Source organism: Myiozetetes cayanensis, unplaced genomic scaffold (genome assembly GCF_022539395.1).
Source record: "Myiozetetes cayanensis isolate MyiCay16 unplaced genomic scaffold, myiCay2020 scf6-25, whole genome shotgun sequence".
Lineage (NCBI taxonomy): Eukaryota > Metazoa > Chordata > Aves > Passeriformes > Tyrannidae > Myiozetetes > Myiozetetes cayanensis.
The window spans coordinates 55,439,143-55,454,292 of NW_026087853.1; the positions used below are offsets into that span (position 1 = coordinate 55,439,143).

The 15,150-nt window shown below is 62.3% G+C and overlaps 2 protein-coding genes across 2 annotated transcripts; both read left to right on the plus strand.

The window, feature by feature from the left end:
• The first annotated feature begins 981 nt into the window (after positions 1 to 981).
• On the plus strand, positions 982 to 1,877 carry CNTF (ciliary neurotrophic factor). The gene is made up of 2 exons (XM_050335384.1): positions 982 to 1,111; positions 1,407 to 1,877. Exons 1-2 carry the CDS (start codon positions 998 to 1,000, stop codon positions 1,875 to 1,877), a joined length of 585 nt encoding a protein of 194 aa, XP_050191341.1. The 5' UTR covers positions 982 to 997.
• A 4,415-nt stretch (positions 1,878 to 6,292) lies between these two features.
• Positions 6,293 to 14,990, plus strand: DTX4 (deltex E3 ubiquitin ligase 4). Its single transcript, XM_050335377.1, has 9 exons — positions 6,293 to 6,594; positions 9,063 to 9,786; positions 10,563 to 10,624; positions 10,819 to 10,980; positions 11,103 to 11,164; positions 11,450 to 11,602; positions 12,267 to 12,428; positions 12,734 to 12,823; positions 13,131 to 14,990. The coding sequence occupies exons 1-9, from the start codon at positions 6,384 to 6,386 to the stop codon at positions 13,362 to 13,364; spliced, it is 1,860 nt and encodes a 619-aa protein (XP_050191334.1). The 5' UTR covers positions 6,293 to 6,383; the 3' UTR covers positions 13,365 to 14,990.
• The last annotated feature ends 160 nt before the right edge of the window (positions 14,991 to 15,150 follow it).

A 15,150-nucleotide genomic window follows, 5' to 3' on the forward strand; every position in this document is an offset into this window, starting at 1 on the left:
TAGAAACAGGCACTAAATACTACTTTCAGGGCCTGAGGCAGAGAGCATGTCCTGTATCTTTGGGCTCACAAAGAGAGACCAAGTGCTGCATTTTGGGGCATTAAAAACCAGTGACTAAGTCCTGTGTTTTGAGGCCCTGAAACCAGGGTCACTCAGACAGTGCTTGGGCTCACAGAGAGAAACCAAGTCATGCACTTTGGGGGCTTGAAGGCAGAGACTGAGTCCTGTGGAGTGGCCGGTGCTGAAGGGGAGAAATGGGAGACTGAGTCCTGCTGGCCTTATGTGGCCACATTTAGGGCTGAGAAACAGTGACTGAGTCCTGCATTTTGGGGGCTTGAGGAGAGACCATGTCCTGTTCCACAGCCCCTCTTTGGGGCAGAACCCCTCTGGGAAAGGGGGGTTAAACCTGGGGGCCCAGTCCCATGTCTGTGGGGCAGTAAGAGGGCTGGAGGTGGCTGGGACTGACCCTTCTGCCAGGGTTTGGGTTGCAGCTCAGCTTTGGGCTGATGCTGCATGTCCAGTCTGGGGGGTCCCCTCCAAGCCTCCACTCCTGGCCCTGCTCAGCCCCTGCCGCCTGCCCGGGCTGGGGTGTTGAGCAATGTCCGGGCTTTGCTCGCCTCTTCCCGGCAGTGGTTTCCCGCGCTCTGGCATGAGCCAGAGGGATTAACGTGCTGCTAATCCCACTGTGTGGCTGGGAGGGAGGAGTGGGTCAACTGGCGCTGGGAGCCTGTTGCTACCAGGCGAGACAGTTCTGGGCAAAGCACTTGGAGTAGCAATGCATGGGGGAATCAAGGGAATAATCTGTCACTGTTGATCCCAGAGGCGGGAATTTGCAGCGTGGTGCCAGGCCCCAGGCACGGAAGAGGGGGAGAGCCAGGCCAGTGGACGTGTGAGCGGAGCTCCCGGCTGGAATGCACCAGCTCAGCAAGGGATTGTCCTGCCCGGGCCGGGCGGGCACTGCGCCCTGAGCCTGGTGGCCGTGACAGCTGCCCGGACCATGGCGGGAGCAGACAGTCCCTCAGCCGCCCTCCGGCGCCGCGACCTGTGCGCCCGCGGCATCCGCCTGGCTGGGAAGATGCGCTCGGACGTCGTGGACCTCCTGGACGCCTACGTGAGTTTGCCCTGCTCCTTCTGGCTGCTGCGGGGCTGGGAGTGCTGGTGGGGTCGGGGGGGCTCCTGGCAGCTGTGGGGTGTGAGGAATCTGTCCTGTGGCAGGGATGGGGGATGAAGCGCTGTGGGTTTCTGCGCGTGCCGACGCCTGGGCGAACCTTGGGCGCCTGGCCTTGCACTGCCACAAACCCCTCCCGGACTGGGCCCTCTGGAGCAGCGCTGGCGTGGCTCAGGGTGGGGGGTACCCCCCAGATTGCTCCCACCACTGCTGATCCCTGGTGGGTCTCGCCCCGCAGGTAGAGCAGCAGGGCCTGGACGCCTCGGCCAGCGTGGCAGCGGTGGAGGGGGTGCCGCCGGCGGCGGTGGAGCACTGGGATGAGCAGACGGGGACCCAACGGCTGCTGGAGAACCTGGCGGCCTACAGGGCCTTCCGCTCCGTGCTGGCGCAGATGCTGGAGGAGCAGCGGGAGCAACTGGGTGATGCCGACGCCGCCCTGGGCCGGGCGCTGGCGGCCGTGCTGCTCCAGGTCTCGGCCTTCGCCTACCACCTCGAGGAGCTGCTGCGGCTGGAGAGCCGCGGGCCCCCAAGCGAGGAGGAAGACGGACCGCCCCCCCAGCCCCAAGGCCTCTTCGAGCAGAAGCTGCGGGGCCTGGGGGTGCTGCGGGAGCTGGCCCAGTGGGCCGTGAGGTCTGCACGGGACCTGCGGCAGCTCGCCAAGCCCAGCCCGGGTGCCGGCTCATCCCCCAGCCCGGCCGAAAGCCCGTGAAGGCGAGTGCGGGGCAGGGGGTCTCGGGTGCTGCTGGGGCACGGTGGGGGGCAATTGACAGTGAAGGAGGGGAGGCAGATGGGAGGGACCGTGCCATTAATCCCTGGGTCCCCCATGCTTTTGGTGCCACTCCCTGTGGGGAAACTGAGGCATGGGCCGCAGTGTACCTCGGAGGGAGCGGGGAGCCCAAGGCGGGGCGATCCTCAGTGGTCCTTGGGCTGGCAGTTGGAATTATCCCCTGGGAAGCAGCTTTGCTGCTCACCCCAGGGCCTGGAGGCCGCGACCCTCAGCAAGGGTCCTTTTCTTTGGAATTTGGTCGCTGCCTGGTTTGCTGTGGCCACCCTGGGGGCTCTTGTGGATGCAAGGCAGGAGCCAAGGGACAGCAAAATGTCACCTGGCCAAAGGGGTCTTGGGACCTGCCCTGCAGCTGCAAGGAGCAAGGCTTTGCCTCCTGCACATCTTCTGCCCAGCTTGCACTGGCTGCTCATTGAATTTCTGCTCTAACTGCTTGGGGGCTTTCTGGGGAGGGGGGGGAAGTGGGGATATGGTCAGGAGGGAATTTCTTAACCTCTTGGACATCGTAATGGAGAGGATCTTTTCACTGAAGGCTGTGATTCAGAAGCCCCTCTGCAAGGAGGTTAGTGCCTCCAGGTGTTATTTTAGGACTGGAAATGGCATGGAGAATCAAACAGCCCCAAACACACCGCTCACCCTGTGGAGTGTTTCAGCAGTGTTTCACAGCTGCCCGAGCTGTGGTTCTCGTGCCGACTGGATGTGAGGGCTGCTGGCTGCTGAGTGAATAAAAGGGCTGGGAGATCTACCAGGGTGATGTACTTCTTGGGGGAGGTGGGACAGTGGGGCTCAACCTCACCGAAGAGCCTGGCCTGCCCTGTGCCCACACCAGGGAAGGGTCAGTCCCAGCGGGATGAGGGGTCTAGGGGGGACGGGACCCACTGGGAGGCTGTGCAGAAGATGAAGGAGCTGGGGAAGATGACAAGGATGTGGGGGGGTTGCTGGGGTTGTGCCTTGTCCTGGTGTGGCCCTGCCTTTTACCCTGGCCTGTGAGAGGAAAGGCCACATTGGGGGAGAGCGGAGCCACAAAGCGGGGAGGAGGCTGGGGACAGAGGCTGGGGATGTGCCCGGCTGGCCCCGCACAAAGCAGCTTTGTTGTCGCTGGTGGGGACAGCACTGGCCCCAGCACTGGCAGCGTCGGCACAGGGGCCCTGGTGCAGCACCAAGGCACAGCCCCCAGAGCCCATCCTGCCCACCCCACTGTCCACATCGGGGCACCCGGAGCTCCGAGGGTGGTTTGGTGCTGCCTCTGTTTACGGGTGGTGCCCACAAAGAAGAATGCGCACCTTCTTCCTTGCCACTGACTGACTGCCTGCCCACAGCTTTACAGCTCAGACTGGATTACTGGGATGTTTCTGCTTCCCTGCACTCAGGAATAACAATTTCTGGCCACTATTTTTTTCAGGTTTAGTGAAAGCAAGTCCCTTTTCTGACAGGTATTTTTCTCTCCCGATCTCCTCTGCTCTGTACACTTGAAGCCATCTTGCTTGTGCCCCCTTGCACCCTCCTGCTCAGCAATGCTCACACCGTCTGCCCCTCACCTTCCCAGAGGTGGGCACAGGCACCTGGAGGGAGCCTCATGACACGAGCAGGTGGGAACAGACCCCTTTTCTCCCACAGCAGTAGTGGCTGGGTCCGAGGTGACCTTCAGGTCCCAGGAGAGCCAGGATCACCCAGCCCTGGCTTGCAACTCGATCCTTCCGTATCTGCTGCTGGCACTGAGCTGAGCTCGGTGCTGCAGTCGCTCTCGGGGGATAGAAGCAGCAACAGGGATGATGATGTTGCTTCAGGGGCTTCCCTGTCCTGGGAAACACCGCTTTTGCAACCTTCCTTGCTCCTGCCCTGTTACCTGGCCAGTGGTGCCGGGTGTGTCTGTGTTTGTGGAGCAGCCGCAACGCTCAGGAATGGCCACCAGAAACAATGGGAAAAAGCAATCCATAATCCAAACCTCCACGCTCTGGCTGAGCTACAGGCTCCAGTTCTCAGCCTTTCCCTGCCAGCCAGCCCCCACCATGCCGCAGGGAGTCTGAGCTGGCTGGGATTTAGTATTATTTTTCAGCTGCAGCCCCAAGGGAATCACCAGTGAAGTGATTTGGCGAGAACAGGGGCACCCGACAGCTGAGCTCCCTTGGTGCCAGGAGGCCCTTTGGACTTGCTTTGCCACAGGCTGAAAAGAAGTTGATGTGGGTGGCTGGAGGTGACTGAAGCTGTTTATTTTGGAAACAGAAATTAGGAGTTTGAGAGGAAGATAGTCATACCCATGTGGCTGATGCTGCTGAGGACCCCATGCAATGGCCTCCTGCAAACTGAGAATCCACCAAAACCATCCAAGATTGTGCTTTTGGAAGAGAAAAAGGCTCTGCAGTGCTGGGGGGAACAGGGAAGGGGGGCGGGGGGGCTGCACTCCCACATTGCAGCAGGGAAAGAGCCACCAAAAGCAACCCGTGGATGTGTTTAATTTCAAAACAATAAATATTTGGGCTTAACATGTGGTTGAGCACACTTTGTGGGGTTGGAAAGGTTTCAAGCTGACTGAGGCTGCTCCCTGACCTCAGGCACACCCATTTGGGTGCTGGCATTGGTGCTGGGTGAGAATGGATTTGCCCCTTGCCCACCAGGCACTGGAGGCTGGTGGGGTTCAGTTGTGCAGCTCTGGCTCCCGACTCCCTGATCCTGAGCCGCAGCCAGGGGGGTGGATGTTCACCAACACTTTCCTTTTTAATAGCAGGAAAACCTTTTCCTCTAGCCTGAGTCAGCAGAAAGGATTTCCCCGGGTTTCCCCACTGTGGCTTTGGCTGCACTTGCCTTGCCTGAAGGAACAGGTGAAAATGCAGAGGAGGGGCTCCCCTTCCCAGGAAGGGTCGGGAGCCCTCCCTTCTTGCAGGAGAAGGTGCCTCAAGCCTGGCCCTGCATGAGCTGGGGAAAGGAGAGCCCATGCGGTTCACCTGGTCCTGTCCCACCACAGCACTTGCCAGCTGGCACCGCCCCAGTTAGTCCCCACCTGTTTCTTCCCCACTTCTTCCTTCACTTTTTCCTCTTTTTGGATCATTGTCTAATGGTTTCTCACCACAAGTGCTGCTGGCAGACGCTCAGCAGGATGGGCAGTGCCTGGGAAACAGGTTTGCCAGGAGAGGAACTGCACCAGCCCCGAGAGCTCGGCAGTGGTGTGTCCCGTGGCCTGGGGATGAGCTGCCCTCCGAGCCAAGGTGGACCGTGGACTGGGGGACTTGCTGTGAAACCTGTGCATACAGTTCTCCCAAATCAGGAATTGATGGGTGTTTAATATCCAAGGATATTTTGTGATTCTGAGCGCAGGAGCACCAAAGGAGGTGAGACCGGCACTTGCCTGTCCCCAACATCCAGGCATTCAGGGCTGCCCTGGGAAGATGCTCGTGGAGCTCAGTGGAAGAACAAGCTCAGGAATGTTTTTTTGGCTGCCCCAGTCCCATAGCACAGAGGTACCTCTGTTATAGTTGGAGCAGCACTGGTTTTAATTTGGCCTTCAATGCCTCCCTCATTTGGAGCAGCAGAATCCCGAGGGATTTGCAGCCTCACCCTGGGCTGAAGCTGCATGAAATCTGCAGGAAAAGTACTTCTCAGGGAAACTGAATTGTCGCAGGCAGCTGGGAGAGCTGGGGTGCAGGACCTGGGGCTACAGCCCAGGGGCCTCTTGAGACATGAGACAGTGCTTCATGGGCATGGGGGAAGGGTAGCTCAGGGGGCTGCTCCCTACAAGCGCTGTGGCCTAGACAAGGAAATAGGAGAAGCTCTTGGACCACGTTTCTTTGTCACAGCACATGAAGTGGGGTCCATGTAACCCATCAGCACCCCAAGTCCCATCACTGGCAGGTGGGGGCCCACAGGGGTGGGAACACACCAGGGGCTCCCTGGGCTGCAGTCCTGATTAAAGGTGTGGGGGATACTGGGAGGGGTCGCAGGGATGCAGAGTGGGGGTACAAGGGGTTCAGGGGGTACAGGGGCAGTGGGTGGTTGCAGGGTGTAAGGTGGGAATACAGGGACACCAGGGACCCAGCTGTGGGGGTACAGGGGGCACTGTGAATGCTCTCAGGGGTGCAGGGTGGGGATGCAGGGTGTACAGGGACGGAGGGGGGTCGCAGGGGTGCAGGGTGGAGATCCAGGGACAGACACATGTTTCTCGACCCCCCGCGGTACGCCCGGTGACACCGGGGCGGGGCGGGTGGCGGTGCCGCCGGGGCGGTGCCTCCTAGCCGTGCCCGGCCGTGCCGCCGCCGGGGTGCCGGTGCGGGCGGGGCCGGCCGGCAGCGGCGCCGCGGGTGCGCGCAGGGGCGGCTCGGCCGTGCGCGGCTCCGGCCGCGGGCGGGGGTGGGCAGAGCCCTGCGCCGCGCCGAGCATGCGAGAGCCGGCGGGGCGGGCTGCGGCGGGGCGGCGAGCCGGGCCCGCGGCGGCGGAGCTATGCTGCTGGCCTCGGCCGTGGTGGTGTGGGAATGGCTGAACGAGCACGGGCGATGGCGGCCCTACAGCCCGGCCGTCAGCCACCACATCGAGGCGGTGGCCCGCGCCGGGCCGCGGGCGGGCGGCAGCGTGGTGCTGGGCCAGGCCGACAGCCGCCTGGCGCCCTACATTATCGACCTGCAGTCCATGCACCAGTTCCGCCAGGACACCGGTGAGTCGGCCCCGCGCCGCGCCCCGAGCGACTGCCGGGCCCCCGCGGCTCTCCCTGCCTGCACCGCACCGCGCTGCTCGGCCGCTGGGATGCTCCCGGGGCTCCCCGGGCTCTGGCGGTGCCAGGGCCGCTCCCGGCCGCTTGGATGCTCCCGGGGCTCCCCGGGCTCTGGCGGTGCCAGGGCCGCTCCCCGCCGTGCCCGCGATGCCCCGCACCGCCCGGCCGTGCCGGCGATGCCCTCCCGCCCCGTGCCCGGGCCCCCCCGTGCCGCGCGTCTCCGCTCCCCCCGGGGTCGTGCTGCCTGACCTCCCCGCTGCAGCGCCCCTCCTGCGCCCACCCCGCGGGCTTCTCTTGTCCGTGCGTGCCGGGGAAGCCCGTCCCCAGCGGACCTTTCCCCCCGTTCCCTCTGTGCTGCCTCTGAACCGCCATCAGGCACGAAGGCCTAGAGAGCTGAGCGATACTTGGGTGCCAAATCCTGCCCCGGGGGATGGCAGCCCCTGGGGTGCCCAGGGAGGGGGCACAAGCAGGTGGGGGAATGCTCAAGGAGGGCGCAGGCAGGTGATGGGGATTGTCTGTCCCCCCAGGTGGGGGGCCCTGGGGTTGTCTGGGATGTGGGACACAAGCACCCCTGGCAGGGGGGTTGGCACAGCAGGATTTGTGACCCCTCCAGCAGCCCTGTGATGGCCAGTGTGCTTTGTCCCTGGGGCAGGGGGTGCTGGGTGCAGCAAAGCGCCAGACACCCTCCTTTGTCCTTCTTCCCCCAGCAGCCTTGGGGGCTCGCGGCGACCCTCCCCTGCCCGGGGGTGTGGGGACAAGGGACCTCTGCGAAGAGAGGGCTGGGGGCCAGCTTCTGAGGGCTATTGTTGCCCAGGGTGGAGGACTGAAAGGGAGATTGTTCTGTCTCTCCCTGGGTTGCTGGGGATGTTGGTATTTTGGGTCATTAAACAGCTCTGATTTGGGGGGGGTCGCGACCCTGGCAGGCCCTGAATAGCTATTGTTCCCTTTCTTCCCCTGTTGAATGGGAGGCCGGCTGGCGGCGCGGGGCTGGGGGAACACACAGCATTCCCACACTGCTGCCTGGGGACCGCCAGATGCCGCATGCCACTGCCGGATTAGGATAAATCACCCTCCCGGCCCCACTTTGTGCGCCCAGCGCCGGCGGCTTTTCTGACCTGGGTGCTCCTTCGCAGGACAGGGCCGGTGGCTTGGCTTGCCTGGCATGTAGCTGTACCCCACCCGCTATAGCAGAGTGCCAATCAACACCTTTTCGTTTTTAGCCCACTAGTGTGTGCGACATGGCCCTGTGGGACCAGCAGTGGTGGCTGCTCCCTGCGGAGTGGTGGGGGTGAAAAAGCATCACTGAAATTCTTGCAGGCTTTACAGGACACGTGGTGAAAAGCTGAAGCAGCAGGCTTGTTACTTCTTCTCTTTGAGCTTTCTTGTTCCCAGTGCTGGCAGCAGGGCTGAACCATGGAGTTCTGCACAGGGGTGTGGAAGCAGCGCTGCTTGGGAGATCATCCCACCTGTTACACAAACACCTCTGGAATAGCACGCTCAGGATGGGACCCTAGGGCTGAGCCTGGCCATGTTCAGCCTGCCCTGCCATTCCGTTAGACATCCCAAAGAGGAAGGTTTTCTCCTCGTTGTAGGAGTTTCCAGAATCTCTGTCCATGGTTTGAATGCATCCTAGTTGACTGGGAGTGGTGGGAAAGGAAAGACCTAGCAAAAATATGGATGCAGGGCACAGAACCTTTGTGTGCTCTGATCCCTTTCCTGATGTTTGCTGATGGGGGAGCAGGAGCCAGGCACGGGGCCCCACTCAAACTCCTTTGCTTGGCCTCACTGGGATTTTCCCTATGCCACAGTCTGGGTTTTCATTGTGGGCCGGTTTGGGAGCTGCAGATGGCGGGGCTGGCACCAGCACCGCTCCCCTGTGTTCACGAGTGCCTGTGTGCGGCACTGCTCAGGGGCTCAGAGATGCCCCTGAAATCTTTTATTGAATCCTCTTCCAGTCCAGAGCTCAGAGGGAGACAGTGCCAGGCACTGCAGGACGCCAGTGCCCTAATGCCTGGTTTCATCAGGCTCCCGTGGGAGGTCTCCGGGAGCAGGCTGGAGCAGCCAAACTTGTGGTACTGTGTTTCCCCAGTGGGGCCAAGTGGCCACGTGCCGTGGCTGAGAGCACTGGGCGGGAAATCCGCCCTTCTCTTCAACCCAGTCGCACTGGGGCAGAGGCCCCAGGCTGAGAACGGACCTCAGGGTGCTCTCTGGCAGGGCGGCTCGCAGGCAGCAGCCAGGGGAGTCCAAGGCACGCCAGTCCCCTGACAGGGCAGGGACAGCAGCTGAGCCGGAAAGCCGTCCTGTCCCCATGCGGATGGCACTGGCAGGGCAGGTTGGGGTTGTTTTGCTCCCTGCCCACAGGTGGGTGCTGGCGCCAGGGTCTGACGCCAGGGTCTGTCATCCTCCCTCAGGCACGATCCGCCCTGTCCGGCGCAGCTACTACGACCCGTCGTCGGCGCCAGGCAAGGGAGTCGTCTGGGAGTGGGAGAATGACAGCGGGACGTGGACGCCCTACGACATGGACGTGGGCATCACCATCCAGCGCGCCTACGAGAAGCAGCACCCCTGGGTGGACCTGAGCGCCATCGGCTTCTGCTATGTTATCGACTTCGCGACCATGGGCCAGATCAACCGGCAGACTCAGCGCAAGCGCCGCGTCCGCCGCCGGCTTGACATGGTCTACCCGCTGGTCTCGGGCACCCTGCCCAAGTCCCAGTCCTGGCCAGCCAGCCCCGGGGCAGCGGCAGCCCCACCGGTCCCTGCCTGCACCTGTCCCCAGTGCCTCCTGGTCATGAGTGTCAAAGCCACCGTGTCGGCCGCCGGCCCTGGCACCGCCACCCTGCAGCCCCGCAAAGCCCCTGCCCCGCCACCAGCCACCCCCAAAGCCCCGGCGCCCGCCCTGGGGGCCAAGGCACCCAATGGTGTGGCTGTGGTGCGTGGCTCGCTGAAGCCGCTGGCGGCCCAGGGCGGGCGGCGGCAGGCAGCCAGCACGCCCGCCCTCAGCTCGGCCAGCAACACCGGCAGCCCCTCTGGTGCCGGCAGCGGCAAAGCAGCCCGTCCTGGCCTCGGCACCCTGAACCGCAGCCACCTCCAGCGCCTGGCCATCGCCCAGTCCCGGGTGCTCATCGCCTCTGGGTGAGTCCTGCTGCCTGCGAGCGAGGGGGTGCCTGGAGGGAGGAAGGGGCAGTGCAAGCTTTTCCCCCCTCCCCAGGGCACAGAGGGGCCCGCTAGCCCTGAACCTGGTGGGAGACAGACCTCAGTGCTCCCCAGGCTCCCGGGGTTAGGCGCTCTGCTGGGCCCCTCGCCTTCCCCGCAGGTGCCTGGGGACTGGAGCGGGGATGAGGTGGCTCCTGCATCTCAATGAAGAGGCTGAGGCTGCTCTTTCTCTTGGAGGCAGGGGTTGGGTGAGGGACTGTGAGAGGCCCAAAGAAAAGCCATTCATACCCCATGAGAAGGGGTCCCTCCAGACCCCCACCCACATTTTTGTGAGGGGGTGGATGTTTAATGAGCCTGCTTCTCCCCTTTGTCTGGCTCTGCCATCAGCCTTCTGTCGCAGCCTGGCCCCTTTCCTCTCCATCTCCATCCTCCCCCTTCCCTCTGCTCCTGACCTGCCAGGAAACTTTCCCATGGAAGAGAGCCTCAAGGGGAGGGGGGAAAGAGCTGTGGCAGTGACGTGGCCATAGGAGAAAAGAGGAAAAGAAACAACAGACTGGTCCGGGGAGCAGTGACAAAAAGGGGCCATGAATGGAGATGCAGGCAGAGCTTCTAAAGCGCCAGAGAAAAGGCGATGGTGGGATTCTCTGTTTCCAACTAGGGCCCATGCAGTTGCTCGGGCAACTGTTGTCTGGCCCCTGGGCCCTGTGGGGATGTGGGTGCTGCCACCTGACGTGGTCTCTGCTGGCTCCCCTCAGGGTCCCCACTGTCCCTGTGAAGAACCTCACTGGCTCCAGCCCCGTCAACCCAGCGCTGGCAGGTGAGGATGGGGCTGCAGAGGGTGCCCATGAGTGCTGGGTTCCCTGGGGTGGAAGGATAAACAGCTCTGAGGTGGAAGGATAAACAGCCCCAGGGTAGGGGACAGGCAGCCCTGGTGGGGCAGTTTTGGGGATCGTGTGGGGTCTGAGGTGTGGCTGGTTCCTCGGTGCCGTTTCCAAGCCCTGTTTTCCCCAGGGATCACAGGGATCCTGATGAGCGCAGCCGGGCTGCCCGTGTGCCTGACACGACCCCCCAAGCTGGTTCTGCACCCCCCGCCTGTCAGCAAGAGCGAGATCCAGTCCATTCCCGGTATCTCCCACACCTGCCGCAAGACCACCAAGAAACAGGCCAAGAAGGGTGAGAGGCACTTGGCTGCTTGACCCCTGTCCCTCCCTTCCCTGCCTGGTTCCCCTGAGCCCCCTGTCCCCTCTACTGCCCCTGGCAGTGGGTTTCTCCCTCTGACTCTTGCTCTCCCGCAGGTAAAACCCCGGAGGAGGTACTGAAAAAATACCTGCAGAAGGTGCGGCACCCGCCGGACGAGGTGCGAGCGGCAGGGGCTGTGCTGGGCTGTCCCTGGGCTGCTTTGCACCGGGATGGGCAGCAGGACGTGCACCATGCCCTGGGCCATTTCCTCCCTTCCCGTGCAGAGGTGTCCCACCACCCCTCATGGCTCTTCCCTGTCTCCTCCAAGGAGAAGGGATGGGTGAGGCGGGAGCGGCAGCCTAGCCCCAGGGGTGGGTGCTGGTCCCAGGGCAGCTCATCAGCCCCGTGTCCTCGGCTCTGGCTGTGTCCATCCTTCTGATCCCTCTCCTCCCCTTCTATGCAGGACTGCACCATCTGCATGGAGCGTCTCTCTGCCCCCTCTGGCTACAAGGGGCCCCAGCCAGCCATCAAGCCTGACCTCGTGGGGAAGCTGGTCAAGTGCAGCCACGTCTTCCACCTGCACTGTCTGGTTGCCATGTACAACAACGGCAACAAGGTGAGAGGCCTCGGCTCGGCCAGCTGTGCTGAGCTGCCTCTGTTCCTGCTGGGACAGCACTCGGGTCCAGCTGCCCCAGAGGACTCTGACCTCCCACCCTGACACAGTTTAATTTTTATCAGCAGCACGCGCTTTGGGACTGCTAAATCAGAACCCGGGTTTGCCTGGGTGTGTTTTCCCCCCGCTATGCCCAGTTTTATGTGCTTGCTTTCCTTCCCAATTTGAACTTTCATTCCCTGACTGTTTGAGCAGAGCTGCCTGGAATCTGGTGCCTGGCAGTGCTTTTCCAGCCACGGGAAGGCTTTCCCGAGCCCGCTGTAAATGGCCTGACATTTCCTAGAAAATGTGTTCCCCATTGCTTGGAGATTTTTAATATTTATTATATTTCCCCCTTTGAAAAAAAACCCCCAAACAAAACAAAAAACCCCACCGAATCAAAGGGAGAGAAAGCAATGAGGACTCGAAAACTGATGGGGAAGAGAAACGCAGACCTCAGATTTTTGGGTGAAGCTGGGTAGCCATAGTGAACTCCCCCAGCCCTATCCCATGCTTCCTGGGTGGTTTTTTGGTGGCTTTCACGATTAATGCAGCGTTCAGTGCCGCTCAGGCACCAAGTGCCTGGCGTGGCTCGTGGACACCGGTTTCAGTGTGTTCCTGCTCTCAGGACGGGAGTCTGCAGTGTCCCACCTGCAAAACCATCTATGGGGTGAAGACGGGGACGCAGCCCCCAGGGAAGATGGAGTATCACATCATCCCTCATGCGCTGCCCGGCCACTCTGACTGCAAAACCATCCGCATCATCTACAACATCCCCCCGGGGGTGCAGGTGAGGCCTGGCCACATGGCCAGGGGGAGAAAGTGGGTGATCCCCTGTGGGGCTGGAGGCCCTTGTTGCTGCTGTGTTACCCCCTAGGTCATGCTGCAGCTCGTGCCTTCACTCAGGAGCTGCTTGTCCATAAGGATGTTGTGGGAAGTCTGGGTTGTGTCTGGATGGGCGTGTTGTCCCTGTCTGCTTGGTGGTAGGGGGATGGCAGTAATTAGTGTCCACAGAGGCTGGGGGGGATTACCTTGTGCCCAGAGCATCCTTTTGAGCTCCACAAGGGTTTTCTTCTCCCACTTCCCACATTGCAGGGACCGGAGCACCCAAACCCTGGGAAGAGCTTCACGGCCCGTGGCTTCCCCCGGCACTGCTACCTGCCAGACAGTGAGAAGGGCAGGAAGGTGAGGGGCTCACCTGGGCAACTCCAGCTGGCCAAGGCTCATCGAGGGGGAGTGAGGGGAAAAACGGACTTATGCAGGGGGAGGCTTTCCCATGGAGAACCTTCCCACGTACCGAGGGAGCTCAGCAGCCTGGTCCCTCTGTTCTGGGACCAGGGGCAGGACCCTGTGCTGGGATCCTCAGCTCCCTGCAGGGCCCGGATGTGGGTTGCCAGAGCACACCAGGATGATCGGGCGTGCCTTGAACAGGAGCGGGTGGTTCCCCATGCGGTGTTTGCTTTGCTGCCTGCCCCCTCTCTCGCCTCTACAGGTCCTGAGGTTGCTGCTGGTAGCCTGGGACCGGCGCCTGATCTTCGCCATTGGGACCTCCAGCACCACGGGCGAGTCGGACACAGTGATCTGGAACGAGATCCACCACAAGACAGAGTTCGGCTCCAACCTCACTGGCCACGGCTACCCTGACATCAACTACCTGGACAATGTCCTGGCTGAGCTCGCAGCCCAGGGCATCACGGAGGAGAGCCTGGCACAGGAGAAGGACTGAGACCGTGGCAAGGAAGCACGGAAAGGGTTGCCCGTGCTGGCACCCACCAGGATAAAGCTGCTGGAGAAACCCGCTGGGGGGCTTTTCAGGGTGCACCTGGAGCCCCCCTGCTCCCAGTGGCACCCATGCAGTGGGAACATCTCCAGGCTGGCCGGGAATGCGGGAGAAGGTCCTTTCGGCCGTCCCCTTCACTCCTTCGGGGCGGGAACCTCCCCACACACAGCTGTGGGGCTTCAGGCTGGCGTGGCCACCCCTCTGGATGGTGTGCTATCCTCGCTGCCACTGTGCTGAGGGCTTGAGGGGTTCCAGGCTCCCCTCTCTCCTCATCCACACCGGTCCCAGCCTGACCCAACTCCCCTGAGACCTACCTGGGGCTGGGACTTGTCCTGGGATGGGAGCTGAAGCCATGGGAGTCCCCCTTGCTCTGCCTCGTCCCACTGACGTTTGTTTGTTTGTCCGTTCTGTCCGGTACCTTCCCACTGGTCTCCTGTATCCATGGAGGTCGGGGGGCCCTGGGCTGCCCCCCAGCCCTGTGCCCTCTGCTCGTCTTGGCTGTGTCTGAACTGTGCCCTACAGGGTCCCCTTGTCTGGGCTGCCCCTGCCTCTGCATGCCAGGGAGGGACTGGTGGGTGCTAGGAAGTGGAGAGGGGGGACAGTGATGGACGTTTTGTGGCCTGTGTCCCACCCTCACCGCAGTGGGTTCCTTGAACTGTTTGTATGGGGGTGTCCCCACGTTGAATTTCTATAATACCTCGTATTTTGGGGTTTTGTCGTATATATGTACATATAGGGGGGGCGTTTGGGGAGGCAGCCTGAGGCCTGGGAGAACGTGGGGCTGCAGCCAGACTGGGGCTGGGCACGGTGGTGCTTGGGGATGAGATGGGCTGTGGGGACCCCCCACCCCATCAGGGCTCTGCCCCACAGGAGGGCTGTCACCTGTGGGTCCCCATGGGGCCAAGGCACAGGTGGGGCTGAGAACTGTTCCCCTTGCTACCCCCAGAGAGGCCTTGGAGGGGCTGGCGTGGGCTGGGGCATGGGTAGGAGAGTGTGGGTGATGGGGGGGTGGGGGAGTGTGTTCTGTGGCATTCTTGGGCTCCCTGGGCCTTTGAGTGCCCGGGCAAGTGGAATGTGTCCCTGCCCAGGGGGTTTGGAACGAGATGGTCCATGAGGTCCCTTCCAGCTCAAACCAGTGTGGGATTCATGGGGCCCCTCACGCCTGTGCCAGGGTGCTGGCGAGGTCCCCACGGTTTTGAGGGCTGTCCCCACTGCTGGGGTCTGGCTGCCCACGATACCCCCGAGGTTGGAGAGCAAGGGTGGGGGACAGCACCCACCAGTGCCCAGGCCACTCCCCAGCCCTGTGCTGTTGCTCCCTGGGGGAAGGTGGGACCTCCCAGCCAGTTTTGTTGCATTCCCCTCCTGGTTTGCCTGGGGAGGGTCACCTCACTCTCTGTGCTGGGGACGGTGGCGCGGGAGGGGGCCCGTCCTTCTGTGCATCGTTCTGTTGTCGTTGCTGTTTTTCCTCTCCGTGGTCTGGGGGGGGTCTGTCACCCCCACTGGCCACCCCGTGGAGGGCAGTGGGGAGTCAATAAAGCGAATGGCAAGGGACCCTCATGGTCCCTGCACGGCCTGGCCTCTCTGTTGTCTTCTGTCAGTCGTCTGTGTGGCCAGGCGAGCGAGGGGCACTGAGAGCAGGGCCAGGCACCGCTCGTCCCCCTGAAGCCCCTTTGCACCCATCTGTCCCCAGCCGTCCTTAGCCTGGGTTGTTATTTTCTACCTCAAGGGAGAA

Excerpts from the sequence above, each read along its gene's own strand:
- CNTF (XM_050335384.1), top strand. The coding sequence starts at position 998 with ATGGCGGGAGCAGACAGTCCCTCAGCCGCCCTCCGGCGCCGCGACCTG. Across the intron at positions 1,112-1,406 it reads TGGACCTCCTGGACGCCTAC|GTAGAGCAGCAGGGCCTGGA; the intron begins GTGAGTTTGCCC and ends CTCGCCCCGCAG.
- DTX4 (XM_050335377.1), top strand. The coding sequence starts at position 6,384 with ATGCTGCTGGCCTCGGCCGTGGTGGTGTGGGAATGGCTGAACGAGCAC. Across the intron at positions 10,625-10,818 it reads CGTCAACCCAGCGCTGGCAG|GGATCACAGGGATCCTGATG; the intron begins GTGAGGATGGGG and ends TGTTTTCCCCAG. Across the intron at positions 12,824-13,130 it reads ACAGTGAGAAGGGCAGGAAG|GTCCTGAGGTTGCTGCTGGT; the intron begins GTGAGGGGCTCA and ends TCGCCTCTACAG.